Below are 26610 nucleotides of genomic sequence, written 5' to 3' on the forward strand. Positions count from 1 at the left end.
TGAATATGAGTATGACTCCATTGAATAAGTGTATGACAAAGTTGAAAAGATGACAATGACATGTGACAATTGCATTTAATATTTGACATAAAAATTGGCTTGGTTGGCTTAGTTTCAAAAGCAACCAAATTTGTTTCCATGTAACCATGGCTTGCCAAAAAAACAACTTTTCTCTCTCACAAGTTTACAAAATGGCTTGGTTGGCTCACAATATGACTCGGTTTGTAGCTATATTAGTTTAGACGTTTAGTAACACAAATTTTGGACACCAAATACCCTTACTTTAGACACATGGTAGCATTTGAAGCAAGATTATTTGTGAGTTTTCCAGAACAATCAACTTTCTTATATAAATTAGATAATTATTATAATTCAAATTTTTAAGTAAATCACAATTACCTACAAAAAATTAGCAGCGTATGTTTGAAACTTTGTCGTAGTGCTAAAACAATGCACGATTTTACCGAAGCTATGAAAGAAAGCTTCACAAAAGAACTCCTTGGAGTGTGAGAAAGGGTTTTTACATGGATTCCCAAATATAGCATTTTATTTGAAAATTTAATATTCAATTTAAAGACCGACTAATTCGAAAGACTAAATACACTATACATTCATAAGCGGAAAGGTCAATTAAAATCAATTACACCGTACACTTCTAATTCTCAAACCTACACAACCAGGGGATTTACCTAAACATAACATTATCAATTATCAATTACGTGGGTTGCTATCATGATTAACCAAAAATTGCACATGTATGAATCATTTTCTTAGAATTGAATAGCAACAAAAGAGACACAACAATTAGAACAACAACTAAAATTCATGTCATAGTGGAGAATGTCTCTTTCTTAGAATTATCTATTTTATCACCTCTTGTGTGGTTTATATATCAAGCTAGTGACAAATTGATGAAAGATGACAATATTATATGGCTAGAGCAAACTATAGCTGGTGAGAATAGGGATTGAGAACCCTTCTCACAAAGCAGTATTAATGGTAATGTGTGGTATTGAATTGACAATACATAAACACTAGGCAATTCAAAACCCTATTCATACATCATGTTTCTGTATAGAATGTGCATTTGTCTAGAACTAAGTGGGCAAAGCACATGAAAAAGTTAGAAGAATGGTCCCTTCAAGTAATTTATGAAAGCTCCTTAAGTCTATTGATATTGAATGGCCCAATAAATTAGGCCACAAGTTATTATTGTCGTCTTAAATTATCTATCGATAAACACACACAAAACAAGTTTAGAGAAGTAAGAATTGTAAGTTTTTTTCTTTTCACCACATCAGTATTTGGTCTGCTGGATCGTCTAATAAATTAGTTCGAATATCAAGTGGTGTCAGCTCCCTCCTAATCGTAGTTGCATAAGAATTAGATTTAAACTCGAGTTTCAACATATCATGTCGTTGCAATTTCTTACCATTTAAGTATGAGTAGAATAATGTTATTAAAATATTTTTTTATTAATTATTGGAGTATAAATTGTCATCATAAATATAAAATAATCATTTTTGACAATGAAATAAACTTGTATATCATGGTTTTAGAAATGTGATTTACGAGTCGGATTCCCAAACGGCTTTGAAGCTTATTCAAGAGGGTGTGCCTTCTACTTATCCTTATGCGCCTTTGGTGGATTATATCCAATGTCTTATACATAAAGAATGGCAGCTTGTCCTTATGCGAAAGGAATGCTAGTGTTGATTGGCTTGCTAAGTTGGGAGAACCACTTGTGCAGGAACTGAAAATGTTCCCAGTTTGTCCTTCTCCTTTGTCTAATATTTGTTTAGCGAACTTTATGGGAATTCGATTTCCTAGAGCATAGTTTTATGTTTATGTTGTTCCCTTTTTCTTTTTGCTTTCCCTTTTATGAAAAACAAAAAATATGGAGTTAAGTTTGTACCAAAAAAATATGGAGGTGGAAATTAGAAGTGATGCACGCACATAGTATTATTATTTTTTTTTTACAATAGAGCTGAGGATCGAATCTAAGACTCTAACATACTATTTAAATTCCTCACCACTAGATCAAATCTAGTGACTTGATGCACATAGTATTTAAGGACAATTTTCTTTTTTCAAAATGTAAAGTAATTTTTTTTTTAACTCGACGGCTCTCAAAGGTTGGATTCTTGGCAATCAAGAATTTGGTCTGAGGTAAATGAAATCTGTTTAAAAATTATTTTTTTTCCATCAATCGAACTCGTATTTTTTTTTATGAACGATTAGTACTATGTTAAAACAATAATTTGACAATTATTTTGAATTTTATTTTAAATTATAATTTTTTTCGGGTATGAAAACTGTACTATTTTATTGCTAGGAACCTAGGGATATAGGGATGACAACGGGCGTTCATGAGTGCGAGTTTGACACTTACCAAACTCACACCCGAAATCATCACCAAAACCCAAACCCAAAGGCTGTTCGGGTGGCAAAACAACACCCACGCCCACATCCATTGGGTTCAGGTTTTTTTTCACCCAAACCCAAACACGCAGCGCATTTGAAAATAATTTACAAATTTAATAAATTAAATTTCAACGTAGACTTTGAATTAAATTACAACTAAAATTAAGGTATTTCAAGGAAATTCAAACATAGACTTTCAAGAAATTACAGACTTTCAAGAAATTAATGTACAACTTAAATTAAGGTCTTTCAAGGAAATTGAGGGAGAGTATGTGGGGTAATTAGGTAATTATAAAATATTTCGGGTGGGTGTATGGGTTTCAGGTGTGGGTTTGACCGATACCAAACCCACACCCACACCCACACCCACACCCACACCCACACCCATATTATCGGGTGTAACCCGAACCCAAACTCAAACCCAGTCAACTCGAGTTTCACCCGTTGACTTTGGTTTGGGTTCGGGTGGGTCTCTCAGGTTTGAATTTTTTTATCATCCCTATAGTGATATGAATACTAAGGTACACCAGTTAGTTGGACCATGTTGTGTACTATGGATATCAATAACAAGTTAGCAACACGTTGAGATTCATTCAATCTTGCATCAGAAGCCAAAATGTTTTTGAGACATATTGGGTCAAATTTAGTGCGGGTCAAACAAGACAGGCCTTGTTTGGATAAATAAGTCAATAAGTGTTACAACATAAACGTTTATTAGATATGTTACATCCAATAATTAGGGTCTGTTTGGTAAAAATAAGCTATAAGCTAGCTGATAGCTGATAAGCTAGCTGATAGCTGAAAAGCTAGCTTATAGCTGATAGCTGAAAAGCCAGCTTATTGAAATTAAAGTATTTGGTAAAATTAGCTTTTAAAGTGGTTATTAAATATAAAATTACATAATTGATAGTGGGTAGTTTATTTTTTAGAGTGGGTAATTATTAAATTAAAGGGTAAAAATGGAATAAAGTGTAAAAAGCTATAAGCTATAAGCTCAAATGCTACTTGAAATAGCATCTGAAAAAAAGCTATAAGCTAGTACAAAAAGCTTGTTACCAAACACCTCTAATTTTTTGAAACAAGCTTATAAACTCATATAATAAGCTATAAGCTAACTTATTTGTGTTACCAAACACACCCTTAGTCGAAATTTGCAGACAGACGATATGATTTGTAGTTACCTGAGTTTCCGTCAGGCCAATAGCATGTTATGCAAATGCAAATACAATCAAGTCAAACGTGGGCTGCCAGATACCTCCCCTTTCCCAACCACACACATAACTGGAGAATTCATGCATTATCCGCGTAAATAATCGAACAAGAAATTAAGCAAGAATTGGCAATAGCCAAAGGAATCAAGCAAGAAATTAATCTTTTTCCTCCTTTTTTTAATCTTATTTTACTAAGGAAGAAAAAGGAGAGTTGAAAGTATAGTTAAACTCTGCTATGTGCCTGTTTTATCGGTCATTAAATAAAAGTATGGTTAAACTCAATAAGAAAATGTAAAAAAAAAATAAAAACTCAAGAATAAAATGCCGTTTAAAAAAGAAAACTCAAGAAAAAAAAAAGATTAAGTTACAAGTGTGACTTCCATACACAAACAAATCGATATACAAAACCATAACTTGGTTAGGAATTAATGTCGTAAATTTTTGCTCAATTACCGTGGGATAGTCAGCTTCTGAACTTCAAGTGAAGAGTGTCCATCCATAAGTTACAACATTCCAGACATTAGTGTACTTGTCAACTTTCTATGCTTGGGCCGGCTTTTGCCTTTGAGTAAATACCAACATCTTGATCAGCTGAGCTTCCGACAAACAGCTGCGAAGAATATGTCGTGGTATTCTTCACCTTGCCTGGAAATCCCTTGCTTAAATTACCCCTCAAAGAAAGGTTTTTTCTGATGCGATTTCGATTAAGTAGGAACATAGCATTGTGTGGCGGTGCATGCGGAGCTCCTTCAACACAATTGTCTGATTTAAACTTGGGAAAACTATTTCTCAATCTTAAAACCCCCCGTTGATCTAGGGAATATTGCTCCTCTAATTTGACACAAACAGGACAAGGTGGATCAATTTTCCTCGTCTTTGGAGTTGTCTGATCCAAACATTCAGCATGAAAAACATGACAACAAGAAAGAACCCCAGCTGCCGGCAGGTCTTTACTTCTCACAATACGGCGTGAACTCCAAGGTGATCTCTGTGACAAAAATCTTTCACACAAGCCACATCTAAATCCATCTGGATGAGTATGTGGATGAGAATGTGTTTCTAAATCAAATGACTCGGTAATATCTGCCGAATCCTGACTACTGCTGGAATTACTCGAGCTCTGGCTGTCTCTGAGTGGATTAGAAGTATCAAACCTTGAATAATCTGGAACTGCAGGATCATAGGCATCCCTAGAAGTTGTTAGGTCTGGAAATGACAAAGGATGAATGGCTTTAGAGATGAAAGAACGATGATTCGAGAAATTCCTCTGAGAGGACAATCGGGAATTTGAATTAGACTCAGACTCACTGCTGTCTGATTGGGTTGAAGTAGAGCTCCCATTGATGGGATTTTTGGAAGTTCCCTGCACATATTTCATACATGTTAGCCTATTTTTCGCAAGAAACATGCATGTAAAACAATTGCTAAAAGCAAATACAAATTTCTTTTTGATAGTCCTTGACAAAAAATATTACCTCCTTAGTAGGTGTAAAAGATATCCGGCCTAAAGAAGGATGAGAATCTATCAAAAGTACAGATGAGAATAAAGCGGTTTAGTATGCAGAAGTTACAATATTGAAATAATATAATACTAAATGAAGTTGAGCACAACAGCTTTAGTGTTACTAACATCACGACTATTTAACTACAACCATCACCCAATAGCTTTCGACATACAAAGCCACACAATAACAGACAAATTAAGATTTAAAGAAACAATGATATAACAAGGAAAGGAAAATCACTGAGTTAGAAGAAATGAAGACCGAATACTGTACTATGATCCCATATTGATCGGTAAATGGGTTTCCTTTTCTTGCCATCCTACACTAATCCTGATGCATTATAGAGATACAAGTTCAGCCCTCTACCTCATTGGAGTAAGACCTATCCAAACAAAGATAAAAACCAAGATTGCAAAAACACCAGAGCCCATACTTATACATACACATAAGTAACATGATAGAAAAAACCTCTGATCAAATGATATTATAACAAGGAACAACATTAGATTAGAAGAAACCATGACCAAATACTGTAATATGATCCCATGTCAACAATTAATGGGCTTCCTTTTCTTGTGATCCTACATTAAACCTGATGCTTTAGAGAGATACAAGTTCAACCCTCTACCTCATTGGAGTAAGAAAAAACCTCTAATAACAATATCAAATTAAGTTAAATGAAAATTCATAATCATAAGTTCATATCCAAAACATAACACACAACATAATTTTATAATACAGTCCAAAAACATATGTTGATAATCAGTCTACGTCTAGAAACTACAATTCTAGATATCTTGGAAAATCATCCATTCCCCGCAGTAAACATAACCAACCGGGGTTCAGTTCTCCATTCATAAAAGAGGCATTGAGAAGTATCTGAAACATGTCTTACAACGAATAGGTCTTGGATACCCAAATATTTGGCCACCACTCTGTTTTATTGAAACAAAGTGAGATAAGGAGAAATTAGGGTTTAGTATCGATGAACTAGACCTTATAAAAAAATAAATCTGGAATCAAGCTCTGCAACAATCAATCATGTGGGTATCCAAAGAGTTTGTTTAACCAGAAAAGGCAAGGATACTAGTATCTTTAATTAATGAGTGAAAGAATCTTTAATTAATTAATTAATGATATCAAGTGAGTCCTTAATAGCCGTAAGATTAAAATAAAATCAATGGATATATATATATATATATATATATATATATGTGTGTGTGTGTGTGTGTGTGTGTGTGTGTGTGTGGAAGATAAGATAATAACACTTGAATGAAAGGCAAACAGACAACAAGCTTCGCCGCTATCCCTTTTTGGATGGCAAAACCAATCGTTTTAAAAACTAAATCTAGAGACCTACAAGACACAACATTGCTATGCATGACTCTTAGAACTCTTTTCAGAATATCCCCACTTTAAATTAGTCATCCTTTCTTCCATAATCATATAATCGTCATTCTATTCAATGGCATCTTCATCTTCCTCAGCATTAGAAACTCCCTAATCATTTGCAAGCACACCAACAATACCACTATATTCTCAAACGTGAACCAAGTGATCTCTAACTTGAGCATCCAAATCCAAATCTGGATTGTGATCATCAATCTTCATCCAAAGAAAGATCTTTGATATTATAGTCAATTGTTTTCCTAACTTATTGCTCATTTTTAATAAGCCATCACAAATACCACATCATTCATGGTCATTTGGTTTAATCGATTAATTTCTTGGTATAGATCTAAATAATTATAAAATCAATTAAATCATAATATATTAGATAATAATACAATTTGTTTCGTAGATATGGAAGCTTACCATCTCAAAAACACTACAATTGCGCACAGAGCCGAATGAACCATAATATGTTAAGCTACCTGAATAGAAATATTTCTTTAGCTGGATATCCATCGCAAAACGATTCTCAACATTGTGTTTGATTTTTGGTTTGAAGTGCACGTGTACTTATTAATCTACTAAAAATCTTCACTTTTGATGTCATCAAGTCGATCATCGATCTTATTTCATCAAGGTCTCTCACCATCCTGTCTAAACAATCATATAGTCCCAACTTAACTTCATAGTAAAATAAGTGGAAGATAATTACCACATGCTAACCCTATTGAAGACACTATGTATCTTTTCATTAGCCCAACCCATATCTTTGTAAATGAATCTCATGTTGGCCTTACATTTGAGTCCAAATGTGACAGTCTAACTAGGATACAAACAACCCTCAAGAATATTACAAAATTCTTCCAAAACCCCTTATTTATATTTCAATTTTCAACAAACACCTCGTCTTTAGACTTTGCAAACTGACTAGATTTTCATTGCTAGGATGTGAACATTCTTATTAATTCTCCTTTTTTTTTTGGATTCAAATTGGAGTATCTAGTGGTAGTGGTGGGCATTGATGGTGCACTTGCAAATAAGTTGGAAGTTCCTAATGTTGGTGGTAATGAAGATAGAGAATCCATTGACAATAATGAGGATCATATAGAGTATGCCTGTCCGGCATAGAGGGCGACCAATGCCCTAGATATCTAGAATTACAGTTTCTAGATGAATAGATCATGACCTTATGTTGTGGGATTGTATTATGAACTTACATTGAATTGTGCATTATGCTTTAACTCTTAATTTGATTACCTTATGCACAAATCTTAGGAAAACAAGAAACATTTTGTTGTTCTCTATACAAATATTTGAAAATAAGAAGGGGAAAATAAAACAAAAGGCCAGCATCTTTGCAATTAGCCTCAGTTCACTGTTTATAGTATACACTTTCTCACGTTTTAATCCTAAAGGCAAAAAATCATGTCGTTTTTAGTACTAGAAATAGAAACACAAGAAAATTTGCTTTAGGTCCTTGTTATTTTGGTTGTTTGTGCTCTTTTGTAATATTGTGTAGTTATTAGCCTCTACTGTAGGTACTAAATATGGTTCAAATATTACAAGGACCAATTCCAAGATAAACCAATACTATGGGGACTAGAATCAAAACAAGGACTAAAGGAAACTATTAGAGTCCGTTTGGTGCGCAGGATAGTGAGAGAGGATATGATAACATTATCCTATCCTGTTTAAATCCACCGTTTGGTGCACTAATAAGAAAGGATAACTTTAACCTATTTGTAATCCTATCATGTTGACCCTTTGTTATTTTTAGCCTTAATTTAGGCTGGGTTAGCAACCTGATAGGATTTGGGAAACCTTTTACGTGTTGTATTCTTTTATTCACTTGATCAACTCCTATTCTCCAACTACGTGCCTCCTGCTCCGACAAACCTCTCTCTCCCATCCCTTCCCCTTTCTTTCTTACGACCTTCTTTCTCCCACAAATCAGTTATTTGCTTTCTTGTATTGATATAATCCCTTGATTTGTTCCCAATTTCATGTATCGATATGTTCTCTTGTGTTCTCAATTCCCCCCCCTTTTTTTGTTTGATTGTTAATTCCCTACTCAAATTAGTTTGTTTGTTTAATTCCCCATTTTTTTTATCAGTTTTTCATGTATAGATTTGAATTCTCTATTCCTATTTTTCATTTTCAATTCATTCTTTTGATTTAGTTATTCTCTCTACCAACTCTAATTTGAGTAGTTGCATTTGTTTTCTAATGTTAACAGAGCCATCTCTTTGCTTGTCTGCAATTTGCGTTTTTTATCTCCATTTTGTTCCAAATATTTTCTCAATTTGTGTTTTTTTAATGGGAAATGATTAAAAAAAAAAGTTTGTTATTTAAATATAATATGTGTTGCTTAAAAAATTATATATATGTCAGAAATCGTGTACCAATTGTCTATAAAAAAAATTGTGAACCAAACACATGACAGTGTAAAAAAATGCTATCCTATTTTTTATCACGTGTGTACCAAACACTTGATATGATAAATGTAATCCTGTCATTATCCTATCCTATCACTATCCAACTTCTTATCATATCCTGTCTGTATCCTATCCAGCGCACCAAACGGGCCCTTAGTGTTTAAAGGATCAAAACCCACAAAAAAAAAGGTTAAGGACTAAAACTGGAGTAGAGGTATATTACAGGGATGAAACTAAAACTGGAGTAGGGGTGGATCACAGGGATGAAAATATGTTACTTAAGCCTTGTAAATTATGAGTGAAAAAGTACATGCAGAAAATGTTTGATCATACAAACATCAGATTCAATGTGCTTGGAGATTAACGCTTCAATACCCTACATGTAATTGCATATTACCAGATGATAAGTTTGTTTCTTAAGGCTTTGTTTCATAATTTGGAGGGGAGGAGAGGAGAGGAAAAGAGAGAGAAATCTTCTATCTTATTTGAGTATTTTTGTAGAGGATGTGGAAGAAAATGCTTATGAATAATATATTTTCAATTTTGAGACTATTATAAAAACATTACAAGGATTTAAAGAATTTGTCTAAACCCTCCAAGGTCCTCCTCCAACACATTTTTTTAGTTCCCCCATATTAGGGGATTTTGCATTATGAAGAAAAACAACCCCCCCTTCAAGTTTGGGAACTATCTTTTCCGAAACTCTCTCCTAAAAAATTAGGCTTTTCCAAAGCCTAAGTTTATTTTATTTTCAATTATATGAAGCAATCAACCCTATGATACAACTTACAAGCAACTTAATCTTTTAAAAAATTCCTTCTGCTTCCGTACAAACTTGTTAACCTACACTGTAAATCATCTACCCAGAATTTGCAAACTCGAGTGCTCTTATTTTAAAATGTAAAACATGCAAAATGTATCAAGTAAAAAGGAGAATATAGAACAAGTCATGTACTATTTTAAAAATTCATATAATATTATATGAGGATTTACCTTTCCTGGTCACAGCCTTATAATCATCAAAACTTATTTCTTGTATTGCTGGAGGCATCCACTGAGGACCATGAGAAAGGTCAGATGAACATGGACTACCAAAGAAAATCCCAGTGCCATCTGAAACAGAATAGTGAAGATCATATAGGTGGTTGCCTCTGACCCAGGTCCTACTACTCTCTTTACCATTAGATGATGTAGAAGACCCATCATAGAGTTGACTGCCATCATTCAAACCATAAGGTAGCCCTTCAGACTGGAATCTGAAATCCCACCTCGACGGAGGTGGTGAATAGCTTGTGTTAGTACGCCAGTATGGCTCATGCGGACCCAATGACCATTCCCTACTGTCTGCACTTGACCCATGTGGCCTTGAAGCCACACAACAAAGAGACCCCGTTTTAGCTATTTTTTCTGAATACCACAATAAACCCAACCCCCAAATGCTTCAAAATCAACCTACTTTAGTAACCAATTAAGTATTTACACGCACGCTCAAGTATACACTTCCATAACAAGTCACAGTTTCATTCAGAAGTCCACTGGTTTACCTAAAAAACTTGGCATTTGATGAATTCCACCTTCAACCCACAAATTCTACTGACACTAATATTAAATTCTACATGCAAAAAACCCTACAATCAAAAGAAGAGAAGTTAATGGCATTCAACATCTAATAAATTATCCGGGAAAAAATAACAACTAGTATTTAAACCACCCCAAAAGAAAAACCCAAAACAAAAGTAAAATTTTGCGAATCAGTATCTCTGCGGTTGCGCACAGAGGATACCTGGTTTATGCAAAAAAATATTTTTTTTTGTGCAAATCAGCAGTAAGATTTAAGTGGAGAGAAACATCCAATTAATACATCTAAATCATCACATAAACATCCCTAATTCAAATTCAACTAATATTTTTGCGGAAATAAAAAAAATTTAAATATGATAAGAAATGCCAAGACAGTCTAAACATTCACAAAATAAGAGCAAGAGCAACACTTATAACTGCACATAAACTCCAATTACGTATAATATAATTATTATTATTTACTAAATAAGAAAAATAAAATCAGCAAAAAACAGAATAACAACAACAACGAAAATTAAATTAATTTCATTTATTAAAAAAAAAAGAAGATATTATAGAAAAGACAAAAAAAGCATTGATGGAAAGTTTGAATTTGGCGAGTTACCGAAAAGATAGTGTTGGTCTGTATTACAATTGGAGAATGGAAGAATTGCGATGATGATTTCGTTGTTTGGTTGAGTGATTATGGTTGAGAGAAAGGAAGAAAGTGGAAATTTGAAACCCTAAGAAAGAAAGATTAACGAAATGGGAGTGAAAGTGAAAGAAAAAAAGAAGAAGGAGAAGAAAGCAAAGTGGTTGCACAGCTGGCAACCGCTATTTCAGTTGTGTTGTTTTTCATTTTTCTTTCAAAAAACTTTTTTAAGTTTAAACGCGCTCACCGCCCAATAGAAACTTGTTTTGATGAGATTTTATTTACTTTATTGTTGAACTCTGAATCATCGAAGTTCATTATCATAAAAATCAAAAATTTAATAACAAAAAATAAAAAGATAATCTTCGAACTTTTCATGTCCCAATACATCTTAATCATAACATTATCATCATTGCCAATTGGCCTAAAGTTGATGGACTTCTTTATCTGTTTTTTTTTTCCTTCTTTTTTCAATTCAATATTTCAATGCTAAAATAATTTTCTGAAAACTAAATTAGTCTTCCCAAATTAACATCAGAGAAAATCGAATCTGAAATCAAGTTAATACCATCAGAACAAGTGGGTTTCAATGCTAAAATAATTAAGTTTGGTTTGATAACTAGTGGCAATAATTTGGTTGGTCTAACAACGTCACCAATCTAATAATGCTTAATTTGAATAGTAAGTCATTAAGCCATTAGCCTTATATATGTAATAATACAATAATCATTGCTTAATTTTCTTCGAGAAATAATCATTGATTAATAATACAATTTGTCGTTCATATGCACTAATCATGGCGTAATAGTAATATTCCAATTTCCATTGCATAATACTACTATAACATGTCAATTTGTTGCATAAATATATCTCTAGTAAAAAGTTGTAGAACATTAGATACGGTGGAGAAAGAAAGTTTTTTTTTCTTAAGGCAATGGTGGAGGAGAAAATCATTATCAAGTTTCAGCTTGTATTTAGACTATCAAAATTTTCATGTATACCATCCTGACTCCATATGAATATAGAATTCATATTGTAAGCCGCATATTTGGTAAAAAAAAAAATCATCTTATTGAGTCATCCAAACGCAGCATCCTGTCACAAGAATTCTTTAAGCAACTACGCAATTTCTTAGGGCCCAAATTAACCTTCTTAGCCTTGGTTAAAAAAAAAAATTAACCTTCTTAGCCATGAAAAATTAAGATTCACTGATTTAGCACACTATAATCGAAGCATACAAAAACTACCCAAAACAACATTTGTGTCAAACAATATTTCGGAGAATTTGCGTCACTTCATGAAAGGCAAAATTGAGTCAAATCAACTAGAAGAAATTTCAAAAGATAAAGAATAAAAAAGTGAAAACAAAGATGTATATAATAAGTGATAAAAACATCACAAGATAACCAAAATCACGCCCCCATCATGCCAACTTATCATTATTAAAAAAAACATCATAAAGTCACTGTATCATAGGTCGTCTAGATATGCATATCAAGTTATGAATAAAAATTCATAATGAAATTGAATTTAGGCCAACAATTTACGGTTATCAAGGGACATATATTCAATTTTTGCATCTAAGATCACTCGGCACAAAATCATCATCCCAATTTACCATTACAAAAAGCATAGTATACTCATTACATCAAGGGTCGTCTCCACTTACATTTCAAGTTATGAATAAGCATTCACATTGAAATTGCATTCATTCAAACCTTCAATCTAGGAACATCGAGAGACATATATTCAAGTTAGGGACATCGAGGGACATATGTTCAATTTAGGAACATCGAGGGAGATGTATTCCATTTAGGGACATGGATGGACATATATACTATTTCGCATCTATAGCACCAAGTGTCATCTTCACTTACATTTGAAAGTTATGAATAAGCATTGACATTCAAGTTCCATTCAGACCATCAATTTAGGGATATTGAGTGACATATACTCCATTTCGCGTCAAAATTACCAAGTCACACAACCTTCTTCGCATCAAAGTTTCAGCTTGCATTTAGACTATCAAATATTTCATGTATACCATCCTGATTCCATATGAATATAGAATATATATTGTAAGAGCATATTTGGTAAGAAAAAATCATCTTATCGGGTCATCCAAACACAGCATCCCAAGACTTGTCTTAAGAATTCTTTAAGCAACTACGCAATTTCTTAAGGCCCAAATTAACCTTCTTAGGCATGAAAATTAAGATTCACTTATTAGCACACTCTTGGATAATCAATGCATACAAAAACTACCCAAAACAACATTTGTGTCAAACAATATTTCGGAGAATTTGTGTTACTTCACGAAAGACAAAATTGAGTCAAATAAATTAGAAAACATTCTAAAAGATAAAGGATAAAAAATTAAAAACAAAGACGTCGAAGTGATAAAAATCACAAGAAATCAAATTGATAAAAGTAACGCTACTAAATCTGAACGGATTTACAGAGAGTCATAGGAAGTCCAATCAAGAATCTTAATTTTTTTTTTCCATTCTACCTACATTAATAGCCAATAATTTAGAGGTTGTAAGACTCAAATATTGAATTTTGCATTAACAGTCATCAAGTAACATACATATACTCAATTTCACATCTAAGGTAACAAAAAGCACACTACCATCCATCATGCCAACTTACCAGTATTAAAAAAGCATCAGAGTCACAGTATCATGGGTCGTCTCGATATAAATATGAAGTTATGAATAAAAATTCAAAATGAAATTGAATTTAAGCCAACAATTTACCGTTATCAAGGGACATATATACAATTTTTGCATCTAAGATCACTTAGCACAAAATCATCATCTCAATTTACCATTAGCAAAAGCATAATATAGCATTGCATCAAGGATCATCTCCACTTACATTTCAAGTTATGACTAAGCATTCACATTGAAACTGCATTCACCTAAACCTTCAATTTAGGGACATCAAAGGATCTATATTCAATTTAGGGACATCAAGTGACATATGTACTATTTCCATCTATGGTGCCACAGGTCATCTTCACTTATACTTGAAGTTATGAATAAGCATTCACATTTAAATTCCACTAAAGCCGTCAATTTAGGGACATCGAGGGACATATATACAATTTAGAGACATCGAGGGACATTTACTCAATATAGGGATATCGGGGGACATAAACCCAATTTCACATCAAATGAATTTGAAGTGATGTTGCATTCACATTTAAATTCCAATAAGCCGTCAGTTTAGGGACATTGAGGGACATATTCTCAATTTAGGGACATCGAGGGACATTTACTATATAAAGGGACATCGAGGGACATAAACTCAATTTGACATCAAAGACATTTGAAGTTATGAATAAGCATTTACATTTAAATTCCATTAAAGCTGTCAATTTAGGGACATATTCTCAATTTAGGGACATTGATGGACATTTACTCAATATAGGGACATTGAGGAACATAAACTCAATTTCACATCAAAGGCATTTGAAGTGATGAATAAGCATTCACATTTACATTCCATTAAAACCGTCAGTGTAGGGACATTGAGGGACATATTCTCAATTTAGGGACATTGAGGGACATATTCTCAATTTAGGGACATCGAGGGACATTTACTCAATATAGGGCATCGAGGGACATTTACTCAATATATGGACATCGAGGGACATAAACCCAATTTCACATCAAAGGCACATTTGAATTGATGAATAAGCATTCACATTTAAATTCCATTAAAGCCGTCAGTTTAGGGACATATACTCAATTTAGGGACATATATACAATTTAGATATATCCAGGGACATTTACTCAATATAGGGACATAAACCCATTTTCACATCAAAGGCACATTTGAAGTGATGAATAAGCTTCACATTTATATTCCATTAAATCCGTCAGTTTAGGAACATTGAGAGACATTTTTTCAATTTAGGGACATCGAGGGACATATATACAAGACATCGAGGGACATTTACTCAATATAGAGACATCGAGGGACAGAAACTCAATTTCACATCAAAGGCACATTTGAAGCGATGAATAAGCATTCACATTTAAATTCCATTAAAGCCGTCAGTTTAGGGACATTACAGTTTAAAGACATCGAGGGACATTTACTCAATATAGAGACATCTGAGGGACATAAACCCAATTTCACATCAAAGGCACATTTGAAGTGATGAATAAGCATTCACATTTAAATTCCATTAAAGCTGTCAGTTTAGGGACATTGAGGGACATATTCTCAACTTAGGGACATTGAGGGACATTTACTCAATATAGGGACATCAAGGGACAAAAACTCAATTTCACATCATCGAAGGACATTTACTCAATATAGGGACATCGAGAGACATAAACCCATTTCACATCAAAGACACATTTGAAGTGATGAATAAGCATTCACATTTAAATTCCATTAAAGCCGTCAGTTTAGGGACATTGAGGGACATATTCTCAACTTAGGGACATCGAGGGACATATATACAATTTAGAGACAACGAGGGACATTTACTCAATATAGAGACATCTGAGGGACATAAATCCAATTTCACATCAAAGGCACATTTGAAGTGATGAATAAGCATACACATTTAAATTCCATTAAAGCCGTTAGTTTAGGGACATTGAGGGACATATTCTCAATTTAGGGACATCACAGAAAATAGTGGTTTGTTCAAATTTGCTACACACAGTGTTATAGCACTAATACTGCTATTGCGTCTATCTGACAACATTTTGTACTAAAAGTTAAAAGTTAGCGATTTGTTTAGATACCACTGCAAAATCAATGATTGATGAGAATGCATTGATGGAAAAAACTAAATACCTTGCAACCAAGAGAAGAGAACAGAACCGAAAAAAAATCAAGAAGGCTCCTTTCACAAACTTCACAAGTGTTTGTGACACCTTTTCCTGGCCTAGCTAGGTTGAGGTCTTTCATTCAAGAACACAACTCTTGCACTATTGATAATGTATGTTTAAATACCAGTTATGTCCAACACTTGAATCTCATTCACCCTAATCACATCATGGTACGAAGACCTCCTAATCTGTTCAAAATAACACACAAAACACAAACTTTAGCACACATTAAACAACATTTGTTAATGGTTAAACTAAACATTGAAAAAATATCTTAAAATCAGCATTAATTTTTTCTTTTTTACAAACATTGAAAAAAAACTTTTTTTTTTTAAAAAAAATCGTCAAAAAAAACAACTTTTTTTTAACCAAAACATTGAAAAATAACTTAAAATCAGAAAAAGGTGTGATTTTTAAGAACCCATTATGGACAAGACTTAGATCTCAGCACAGAAAACAAAGCTGAAACTTAAAACTGATATTAGTCTAAAACAAGAACAAATCTAGCCCAGGAACCAGAGTGTGTCAGATTCTGAATTTGTGAAAGCCTTTAAACAAATTAACAAAATGAAGCAATAAGAATGAATCAAACCTGAATAAAACGGCGATCTTTGTGCTAAGCAAGACAAAGAGGACCATTCAAATTGAGAGTGAAGCGAATGCACACTCCTTAGCAAGGTCGTCGTTTAATGGTTAATTATAATTCTTTTCCATTTCTACATATCTCTTTCAAATTGAATCAAGATTGTTAGGGTTCAGAAACATGAAACCCTAAAATAACATAATGAATTGTTCAAGAGAAATAAAGATTAACGAAAGAACGAATCAGTTTCGCAAACAGAGAAGAAATTGGGTCGAACGAAGATTCGCGACAACGAGACATTGAATGAATCGATGATGAATTAGAATGAGTTTGAATTCAGAGTTAGAAAGATTGAAAACGGTTACAAGGAAACCTAACAGAGAAATTGAATCATACGGTGCGTTTATTCTACGCGACTCGTATTTATATTGTCAAGTGGTAATTTATGGAGTATGTTTGTAATTTATTCTGACCGTTTAAAAAAAAAAAGTAGTAATTTTTTTTTTTTTTTTTGTAGAGAAAGTAATATACTTCTGGACCAATAGTTAATTTCTTTTTTATACTTTTACATTCATTTGTATTTTTATTATAATTTATATCAACACAAAATATTATTTAAAAGTATATGTTTTATTTTTATAAAATATAAAAATCTTAATTTTTTTCGACGAAAAAATTCTTAATTTTTATGAACTACTCCTTCCGGTCCGGAAGATTTACATATGCGGTGTGTACCTCCGCTATCCATAGTTAGTGGGTATTTTTTTCCCAAGTAGCTTAATGGTTCGAAACTCACTTTTTAAGTGAATAAATAGAAGATTTCAAATTCGAACCTCGACTCTTATTTATAAAATGCAATATTCATACCGATTAAACTATGCTTACGGGGATCTGCAAATTTTTTTTGACTAATTATATTTTTAATTAGGCCATTTAAAAAAAAACATTTAAAGACGGAACATTGAAGTTAGCGATTACTATTCTTGGAAAGTACATATATTTTATTGGGTCTTGCTAAAATGTGTCATAAGAACACATATTAAGAATCCAAAAGTAAAAATATAAACATTTTCTTAAAATTTGTGCAATTAATTTATGAAAAATTTTAAAAGTGAAGTAAATGTAAGGAGATAAAATAACTTTTTATTTTAAATATGGGCACATTAGTTTTTTCCTTTTTTATTTACTATTAAAAAAATTCCATATATTATTGTAAAGTGGTAACATGATAAATGAAACATGTGACTAGATGAAGAAGTCCACAATTAGATCAAAACAATTAGTTTCTTGCTACTCACATGTAATAAATTTTAAAATAAGATTTTTTATATTATTAGTAATAAATTTTTCAAAAGAAAATATAATCTTAATTTCGAACTTCTTGATTTTTTTGTAACAAAAAAAAAGAACTTCTTGATTTTTTTTATATTTAAGTGATTATGTTAAAAACACTCTAAAAGGTGATAAGTTGACTTGTGTTCTGTTTGAAGATTTCAAAATTTAAATTTATAACATAATTTATAAACTCAAATTGAAGGAAAAAAATTACATGTTTGATAATTTTTTTCACGAACTTATAACTTATTTTGATAAGCTAATTCAATTAGTTTATGGATTAAACATATACTATATTTTATGTCATTTCATATCGATAAACTACTTCAAATAATAGAATGCTCTTGGCTCCATAAAATTGCTTAAAGATTTTACCATCACTTGTTTACATACAATGCTCTTGGCTATAAGTTGATTATTGAATTATCATCTGTACAAATAATTTACAACTCAAATTCCATTCCTTACCTGACCTTGACCTAGTATTTTGCCCCAACTAGTTTACATGATTATGAAAATTGCAAATACTATAACTCAATAAATAACTAAAATTGAACTACCGTATTTTTGTAAGGATTAAAAATTTATTTAACTCTAATATTAATAACATTCGATAAGATGATAACGAAAAAAATTCGATAAGATCATAAGATTCACACATGAACACAACTTAAAAGCTTAAATAGGATACACCAAATCAAACTTAGCCTACAACACAACATTGAGATAAATAGAAACAAGAAGGTGTACATAACAAGATCATAAGTATAAAAAAAATGGTGTGTGTTTAATATAGTTACAATCACATCAAAGTTCAAGATGGTTCTGTTTATTTGTTTTTTATTTTCTACTATACACCTGATCATTTACAAAACATACCCCCCAACATGAAGTAACACAAACATGCCCTACGAAAGTTTTATGTCAAAATAAAGTGATGAAAGAATATACTTTAACAGTGTGAGACTGAGTCTGAGAGTGATTATTCATAATCCATTCGAAGACCGAACCGGCTTGCTAGCTAAGAGGATCAAAGACATGCTTTTGATTCTACTGGTAAGCTATTCCATATACATGAGGATTTACAAATGATGCATTTGATAAGAATGCTATGTCAAGCTCAACACTTGAAAATCCAGCTCTTGTTATGCTGTCTCCTGTATCCCTAGAAAGATGACACCCATCTGCAAGTGTCTGTTGCAGAGGATCGAGAATTCTCTGTAATAATCGGAGAAATGTTCCATCTGTATCTCCATGAAAACAAGCAAAATTAAGCTATTTAGTACTGTGATTACTTTTTCTATTCAAAATAGTGGATAAAATGGTTTTGTTGTTTACACACCTTTTGCAGCTACATGTTCCACAAACAGATATACACCACCAGGTCGGAGCACCCTTCTCACTTCTGCATACGTAGTGCAATTTAGACGATGAAATGACACAGACGGACACTACACATTGCATTGACACTGGTAATTATTTAAGAAAATAAAATAATTTAATGTAGCCATATGTGCCAGTAATCCAGTATCATGACAGTGTTGGACACCACCCACGCGGCACGCCTTCAATATGAAGTGCTCGTGCTACATAGGTTTACAATAATCTTGAATTTCAACGTGTGATGCATTATAAACAAAGGAAGCACTAACACAAGATTGTAATTGTAAACTAATATGCAAAACAATGGATTTAATAATCTTGAAGTCTAAAGTTTCATCACCTTTCAATGTCATATCAACATCTTTAACAGAACACAATACAAGTGTTCCAACAACTGCATCGACTGAATTATCGCTCAACGGTATAACCTCCCCGACCTAAACAGAACACATTTTAAAGATCAATTAACACAGGCACACATACAACTTACAAGCGCAAACAAAGAAAGCATTTTGTCATGTACCGTAAAGTATAAATCAACCTATGAAGCACGGACACTGACACGGACACCGGACACGACATGGACACTGACACGTCTACACCGATACTAATTTGAGAAAATGACATAATTCGGTGTAATTATAAGTGTCGGTGTCGTGTAGGTGTCCAACACCGGACCACACCTAATCTGAGGAGTGTCCGTGCTTCATAGAACCAACTATTATAACTACAGGTATTGATCAGAATATCGAGCAATAACCACTTAGACCATTAATTCTCTATAGCATGGTTCCTCTTTTATTTCTAAAGAAAGGGTTATAACTGAATCATATAACTTAAAAACCAGTGAGAATTTTGAAATACTACATACAGCATGTATAAACTCAAAATTTGAGAGTGGAAGTCCAGCTGATGCAGCAGAAGATCGAGCATACTTCTCCATCTCCGGATTAGGATCAATGCCAACAACCTGCACATCGGGATTGCTACCATAATAACTGAGGTTAGGACCAGTTCCAATGCCAATCTCCAAGATTTTGTTAGCTTTCTTCTCCTTTAAGTTACTAAAGATTTGAGACTTGTACCTAGCAACCTTACAAGAAAACATCGAAAAATCAACTCGATGCAATGATAAGTAAAACATAAAAATACCAAAAAAAATAAAATAAAAGAGAATAAAACATAAAGGTTGAACAATTATGTTCCTATAATTAACAAAATTTTAGGGATTAAAATGATATCTGAAATTGAATATCCTCAATCACATTAGCCCTTACAAAACAATTTTAGGGATTAAATTGATCCACCCAAAAGACTAACGTGGTTGAGATTTTTAATTTCAATTTCAGTGATCATTTTGAAATTCCATTGATTTCAAAGACCAAATTGTCCGACTCGGCGATTTCAAGATCTAGCTCAATAAAAAGTATACATGAAAAGAATACAGAATAAACCTCAGCTTCATAGGATTTAGTAAATGAACTCAGAACCCAAGCATAAAACTTTTGATACCAATCAGGTTTAGGTGGGTGAAACTTGTTAACCAAAGCCTACAAAAAAAGAAAAACATATTAAAGTTCCGTGTTATGTCAGTATCAGCAAAAACATCATTTTTAGCAACAATTTGATTAGGCTTCTAGGGTGATGAACTATTTCATATAGTCTATGGTGTAAAGATGCTTAATCAACGATAGTTCTACAAAAAAACGAGGAAACTAATATTAGTGGTTCAAAACTCGACTGATATATATTTTTTCTATGGTTTTTGTTGAATCAACACCGATAATAACATGGAAGACGTAAAATTTTCTGAACATCTACTTAAAAGTGAGGACTAGTAAATTTTTTTAAACTGGACTCCCTCCGTGACAAAATATAAACAAAATTTCACTTTTCAAGTGATGTATCGGCTAAAAAGTGAAATTTTGTCGCGGAGGGAGTATATCACATGTGAGTATGTGACACTTTCCCACTCTAGGCAAAGTGCATGTTTGGGGTCATAGTGAATTTGACAAAATCAAAGCAATACCATTATTTTGTTGAAGCTCTAAAGGGTAACTTTTACTTTTGTCATGCGTAAACCCAATCATTTTCCATTTATTTACTGCAAGTAATAGAGAAGGAATAATTACTGTGTAATCAGAATCAGAATTTGTGGCTGTGGCAGGCTGAATAGGGAACTGAGTGGTTGTGAGTGTAGCAGTTGCAGCACCTTCAATGAAGTGTCTTCTTCCACATAAGCATGGTTTGGTGATGGGTTCCAGCAAGTGCTCATCTAACTCAGTGGTGGTGCTGAGTTTGTTGGGTGCTTCTGAGTTAACTCGTTTGTGCATCATAATACAAGAATTGTGGATGTAATTGTGTTTGTGGTTGTCTTTGTTAATAGCTTTGGGTTTGAAGGAATGCAATGATACTGTTGTACCAAGAATGGGATTGGGAGAGCTAAGAAGATTCATTATGTAGGCGGTGATGATATTGAAAGTTCAATGTGTTGAAATTTTCAATGTAGTTTTTTGTTGAAATAAATAAATAATTAGATATTCAGCCAACGAATTTTGTTGAAAATAATAAGAGAATTTGACCAGAGCTATTCTTACAGGATAAATTAATAGTAGCATCTTTTTCTTAACTCTTAAGGAATGATAAATTAATAAATAAAAAGAAATATATTTGGTAGCTGAAGTTTGATTGTTTGATTTCTTACCATGATACTTAATACAAAGTTTCTACCGCAATTTAGCGACTATGAATATCCGTCGGAGAACCTGTGAGCTACACGAGGTAGATTTCTCCTATTCCAACCGAATCCCCGATCACATGTTTAAGGGGACCAAAACCCTTACTACTTTGACAAATTCATTGTTAGTAGCCAAAGTTTGATTTGATACCGATATCGGCAAGATTAATTCTAAATTTAAAATTATGTGAGAATAATTAAATATGAAAAATAACTAAATAATGGATAAATATCCAACAAATCTTTAGGATATGGAGTGTTCACCCTTAAATTTATGAAAACAATATACAGTGAATTAGAAGACTAAAAAATAAATCATATAGTGAAGTATAGATGAAGCATTTTTGTTATCTATGTGAAACAGCATGATAATTTGAAATTTTCTACTGATTTTAAAATTAAAATCTGCTAAGTTGTTACTAAAACAACATATACCAATTGATTGCAAACATATTACTGTTAAGTATCCAATCTTATTTTAGATGATTATATTTTGGGAGACATCAAATGTTACAACTGGCACAATATTTCAAGATCTCTCACTGTGCAATCCTAGCACATCATGAAATTCATGGTTACAATCGCTTTAAAAACTCCCACTTCTAGTTATTAGCATAACCAACTCTATTACGCGTCATCATTTGCTTGCAAATTCAGAGAAGAAAGCAGCACTGTGTCGAGAAATGCAGTTTATAGCTCAAATCTGTAGGCTACGGATCGCAGCTTTAGTCTTGAGCAGCATCACTTTTATCACCGGGAACACCTTCAGCAGCACTCGGATCTTCTAATGAAGGATCACTATCACCGTCAACTGTCAAGGAAGAAATATACCACAAAACAGTTGAGTTTTAAGACAGACCTGAACTTTATGGAACACAAGAAATGGACCTGTTATTTTTGCACATACCTTCAGAACCATCTGCTGGAGCATAAGATGAGCGCCTTGATCGGGTCTGCTGATGTGTTGGCTGATTACCAATGTTGGTAGGACCCCAAGACAGGGAACGAAAAACGTAAACAGCAATATCAGCAACAAAATTTCAATGATACAAATAGGAAAATGTTCATTACAAGTTATCATTTATTAGTCATGTAATGGATCAGGGAACCACATTCCCTTTTCAGATCACGTGTTTCCTTAAAATCTTATACTGTAAACATAATGAAAGGGACTCCGACAATGATTAATAACTAGTAACTTCGGTTGAAATTAATTGCATAGACTGCATAGCACATCTGTATCATTGCAGAGATGTATTCCAAACAACAAAATCCCTTCTTCATACCTGTGCTGAATTCAAGCTGGGTCTATTTGGGTGTTCAAAACTATTGCAACCACATGCAAATCAAATAGATACATGGTGTGGTAACCGCACCAATGCATAAAAGAATCAACTTAATCTATGTCAATGTTGTTAAATACATCGATAGCAGCGCTATACCACTATTTCATAGTGGAATTTGGACAAACCGCTAATACACTATTGTTCTATGATACATCATTTAGTACAAAATATATTGTCAAATAACTGCTATAGTCGCGTTATCGCAGTGTTACGTAGCGGAATTTTAACAATCCACACTATTTTCCGCTATCCACCTTTGACAACATTGATTTATGTTTGGACTAAAGTTGCTAACTTAAGTATAAACCAACTATATTTTGCAAACACCATTTGGTAAAGCAACTCTACTGTTGTTTCCATTTTGAAATGCAGAAATTGTCCATATAAAGTTTTTCTGTGCAAACATAGGTTTGGGGGTCTTTGATGGCAATCCAAACACACTAAGTATTTACATGAACACAGATGTGAAAAAGTCAACTAAGAATTTTACCTGCAACTTTGGACGGAGTGCTTCAAGTGGTCCTTTAGGCTTTTGTGCTCCTTGCTATATGAATAATCATATGGAGACAAGAGATATCAGGCATCCAAATAAAACATATTGAAGGTTATATTGAAAATTTAATAGCATAATAATGATAAACAGATGCTTCTAAGACCAGAAAATACCTTTCCCAAAGCCCAATCAGCAGAATCGAAATAAGCACGTTCATGGTCCTGCCAAAAAGCGAAATTACTCATGAACAAAAGTCAGTTTCAAAAGAACATTTCACACAAACACGCATATGGTCAAATGATAGAGGCAAACAGGCAATGGAACGTTGAAGAAGCAACAACAGATAACAGATAAGGAAAAAAAGAAACCTTGGATATGAGAGGAGGCTTCTTTGGCAATCTCCCTCCATACTTTTTCCTTACAGCATCTTCCTGCAGAAATAGATTTACAGTAAATGAAATATCACAACATAATAAGTAACATATTGTGAGATTTAATGCCGAGAATAACCATAATCTATTAAGAAGAAACCCTTTTTATTGTCTCTCCGATGCTTAAACAGTTATTTCAGTAATATCCAAGCTTGCAAAAAAATTAAAACAAGAAATATTCACCGATAAATAATAGTAATATCTTGAACTGATACAAACACTTTCTTCCAATCTAAATATTTCTTGTAGATGTAACATAAATAGGCAAAACTGTATCAGGGGTACTTTAACTTAATTCAAAGTTTCATACGACAACAACAGCGGGCCTTTATCGATTTTCCGACCAATACTGTGAACCCAGAATTCTGGGTTGATGAACAGACTCGCGCTGGAACGACAATTCCACCGCTCCTGTGTGTTTTCGCAGCGATCCTGGCCGCGCCTACTAAAAAACGTTTCTGGCTATTATCTAGTGTGGGTACCGAGAATCTGACATTGGTGTCATTTAGAAAGATAAAGAATCATTTTCATCTTTACAAATAATTAAAGAGCTTGTTTGAAACTTTAAATTCACTTAATGAACCTTGATGCCGGTTTTCCTAAATAGTAGTGGTAATTTTTGGACAAGAGTTAGAAACACTACCTTATACACATACCTTTTATATCAATGAACTTATCATAATACACAGCAGAACACATACACAACTCTAAACATTGAAGCATATAGATATTCCTCAGAATAGGTGTGTCATTGTCCGACACCAACACAACACCAACACATATGATTCCATTGAATCATGTCATTTTTTAAAATTATAATCGGTGGCAACGTGTCAGTGTCCGTGTCTGCGCTTCATAGAGTATAAAAGCATACATATTTTATTCTTCACATTATAGTTTTTAAAAATAACTTGAAAGCTCATCTTTCTTGAATCCAACATAAAAATTGACAAGACACAAAATTTAACAATCTCAAACTAAATACTACCTCCGTCCCTAATTATAAAACCTGTTTGACCACTCCAAGTACGCCAATGCACAATTTTGATCACTAATATATTTAATTGTCTATTAGTAAATATTATAAAAACTTAATATTTTGAAAATACTCATCAAAACAAATTGAACAAGATCTTATATTATATGCATAATATGCTAATATTTACATTGATATATTATTAAAAAAATACGGTTAAAACAAGGTAAATGAATACTACATTTTTGTCGAACAGAGTATAATTAGGGACATAGGTAGTATAATAACAATGATAGAGCAAAATAATCACCTCTTGTTGAGATGAGGGCATTGAAATTTCAGTATTTGTATCTTGATCAGACACTTTGGGATCATCCACTGGGTGAAGTTGATTGTTAGGAGAATCATCATGAAGTTCTTGTTTTTTCACATCCTCAACATTATTACCATCTGACATTGTTTACTGTCTTTCTACATATATATATATATACCCAAATCAATTGTAAGATTAATTTTGAATGATTGATAACATGGATCAATTAATCTAATAATATGAATATGAATTGAAACCTAATTAATTAAGGAAGAAGAAATTGTAGCGTAGCGTACCGTATTGGATTGGAAGAAATGAAATTTGAAATTGGCGATCTTGGCGAGAAGATGAAATTGCTATGTGAGAATCTCCAACTGCGTTGCGACAAAGTCCGTTATTATATATAGATGTTGTAACAAGGAACATACACTACACTCATAATAATAAGCAAATTAAATTAAATATTAAATTAATTAAAAATATTAATAAAGCTAAGTATTGGATCTTGCAACAAGTTGTAAAATAAGTCTTTCAATTGATATCACTTGATGTTAGAACTGATTCCCGAACTAAATTAAACTGGTGGTGAAAAATAAAATAAAAAAAGTCGGTCAATTGATAACATGTTTTTTTATAAAAAAAAGACATTCGGTTTTAATTCAGTCTCTTACGTTTGAAAAATTATTAGATAGTTTTTTTAGTCAAATTTCTATTTAAATTATTTATGCGACTAACTTTTTTCATATGTGGACAATTTAGGAAGATGTCATGTGATAGTTTTAGATGAAATCACTACAAGAAAATGCACAAAATTCACCACAATTGCATGCATTATTGGCGGTCAAGGACCCTCTGGAAAATACTCGCCAGTAATGTTTATTGGCGGGCCAGGACCGTCAATAACGTTACTGACGGCCTGCAGGCGCCAATAATGCACATGACATAAGCATAATTCAATGAAAAGCGACGAACTTTGTG

At 32.9% G+C, this 26610-nt stretch overlaps 3 protein-coding genes and 1 long non-coding RNA gene across 6 annotated transcripts; all 4 read right to left on the reverse strand.

The window, feature by feature from the left end:
• Nucleotides 1-3855: 3855 nt before the first annotated feature.
• LOC123905047 lies at nucleotides 3856-11524 on the reverse strand. Of its 2 annotated transcripts, XM_045954664.1 has the most exons (5): nucleotides 11153-11503; nucleotides 9961-10595; nucleotides 5111-5157; nucleotides 4944-4998; nucleotides 3856-4841 (listed from the first exon to the last, which is right to left on the reverse strand). In XM_045954664.1, the coding sequence occupies exons 2-5, from the start codon at nucleotides 10016-10018 to the stop codon at nucleotides 4168-4170; spliced, it is 834 nt and encodes a 277-aa protein (XP_045810620.1). In that variant the 5' UTR covers nucleotides 10019-10595; nucleotides 11153-11503; the 3' UTR covers nucleotides 3856-4167. The 2 variants fall into 2 exon arrangements, with proteins under 2 accessions (XP_045810620.1, XP_045810619.1); XM_045954663.1 differs by having other exon boundaries at nucleotides 3856-4998; nucleotides 11153-11524.
• A 1141-nt stretch (nucleotides 11525-12665) lies between these two features.
• LOC123905048 lies at nucleotides 12666-17037 on the reverse strand. The gene is made up of 3 exons (XR_006808306.1): nucleotides 16628-17037; nucleotides 16001-16223; nucleotides 12666-13227 (listed from the first exon to the last, which is right to left on the reverse strand). It is a non-coding gene; the product is annotated as an uncharacterized LOC123905048 (long non-coding RNA).
• A 1532-nt stretch (nucleotides 17038-18569) lies between these two features.
• Nucleotides 18570-22022, reverse strand: LOC123905049 (methyltransferase-like protein 7A). Its single transcript, XM_045954665.1, has 6 exons — nucleotides 21469-22022; nucleotides 20791-20886; nucleotides 20208-20429; nucleotides 19677-19773; nucleotides 19296-19358; nucleotides 18570-19197 (listed from the first exon to the last, which is right to left on the reverse strand). Exons 1-6 carry the CDS (start codon nucleotides 21790-21792, stop codon nucleotides 19004-19006), a joined length of 996 nt encoding a protein of 331 aa, XP_045810621.1. The 5' UTR covers nucleotides 21793-22022; the 3' UTR covers nucleotides 18570-19003.
• Nucleotides 22023-22511: 489 nt separating this feature from the next.
• On the reverse strand, nucleotides 22512-26070 carry LOC123905051. Of its 2 annotated transcripts, none has more exons than XM_045954666.1 (7): nucleotides 25929-26070; nucleotides 25630-25790; nucleotides 24281-24343; nucleotides 24086-24133; nucleotides 23910-23963; nucleotides 22981-23041; nucleotides 22512-22884 (listed from the first exon to the last, which is right to left on the reverse strand). In XM_045954666.1, the coding sequence occupies exons 2-7, from the start codon at nucleotides 25774-25776 to the stop codon at nucleotides 22799-22801; spliced, it is 459 nt and encodes a 152-aa protein (XP_045810622.1). In that variant the 5' UTR covers nucleotides 25777-25790; nucleotides 25929-26070; the 3' UTR covers nucleotides 22512-22798. The 2 variants fall into 2 exon arrangements, with proteins under 2 accessions (XP_045810622.1, XP_045810623.1); XM_045954667.1 differs by having other exon boundaries at nucleotides 25630-25786; nucleotides 25929-26050.
• Between the last annotated feature and the right edge of the window lie 540 nt (nucleotides 26071-26610).

This window comes from Trifolium pratense, linkage group LG2, assembly GCF_020283565.1.
Source record: "Trifolium pratense cultivar HEN17-A07 linkage group LG2, ARS_RC_1.1, whole genome shotgun sequence".
Classification (NCBI taxonomy): Eukaryota; Viridiplantae; Streptophyta; class Magnoliopsida; order Fabales; family Fabaceae; genus Trifolium; species Trifolium pratense.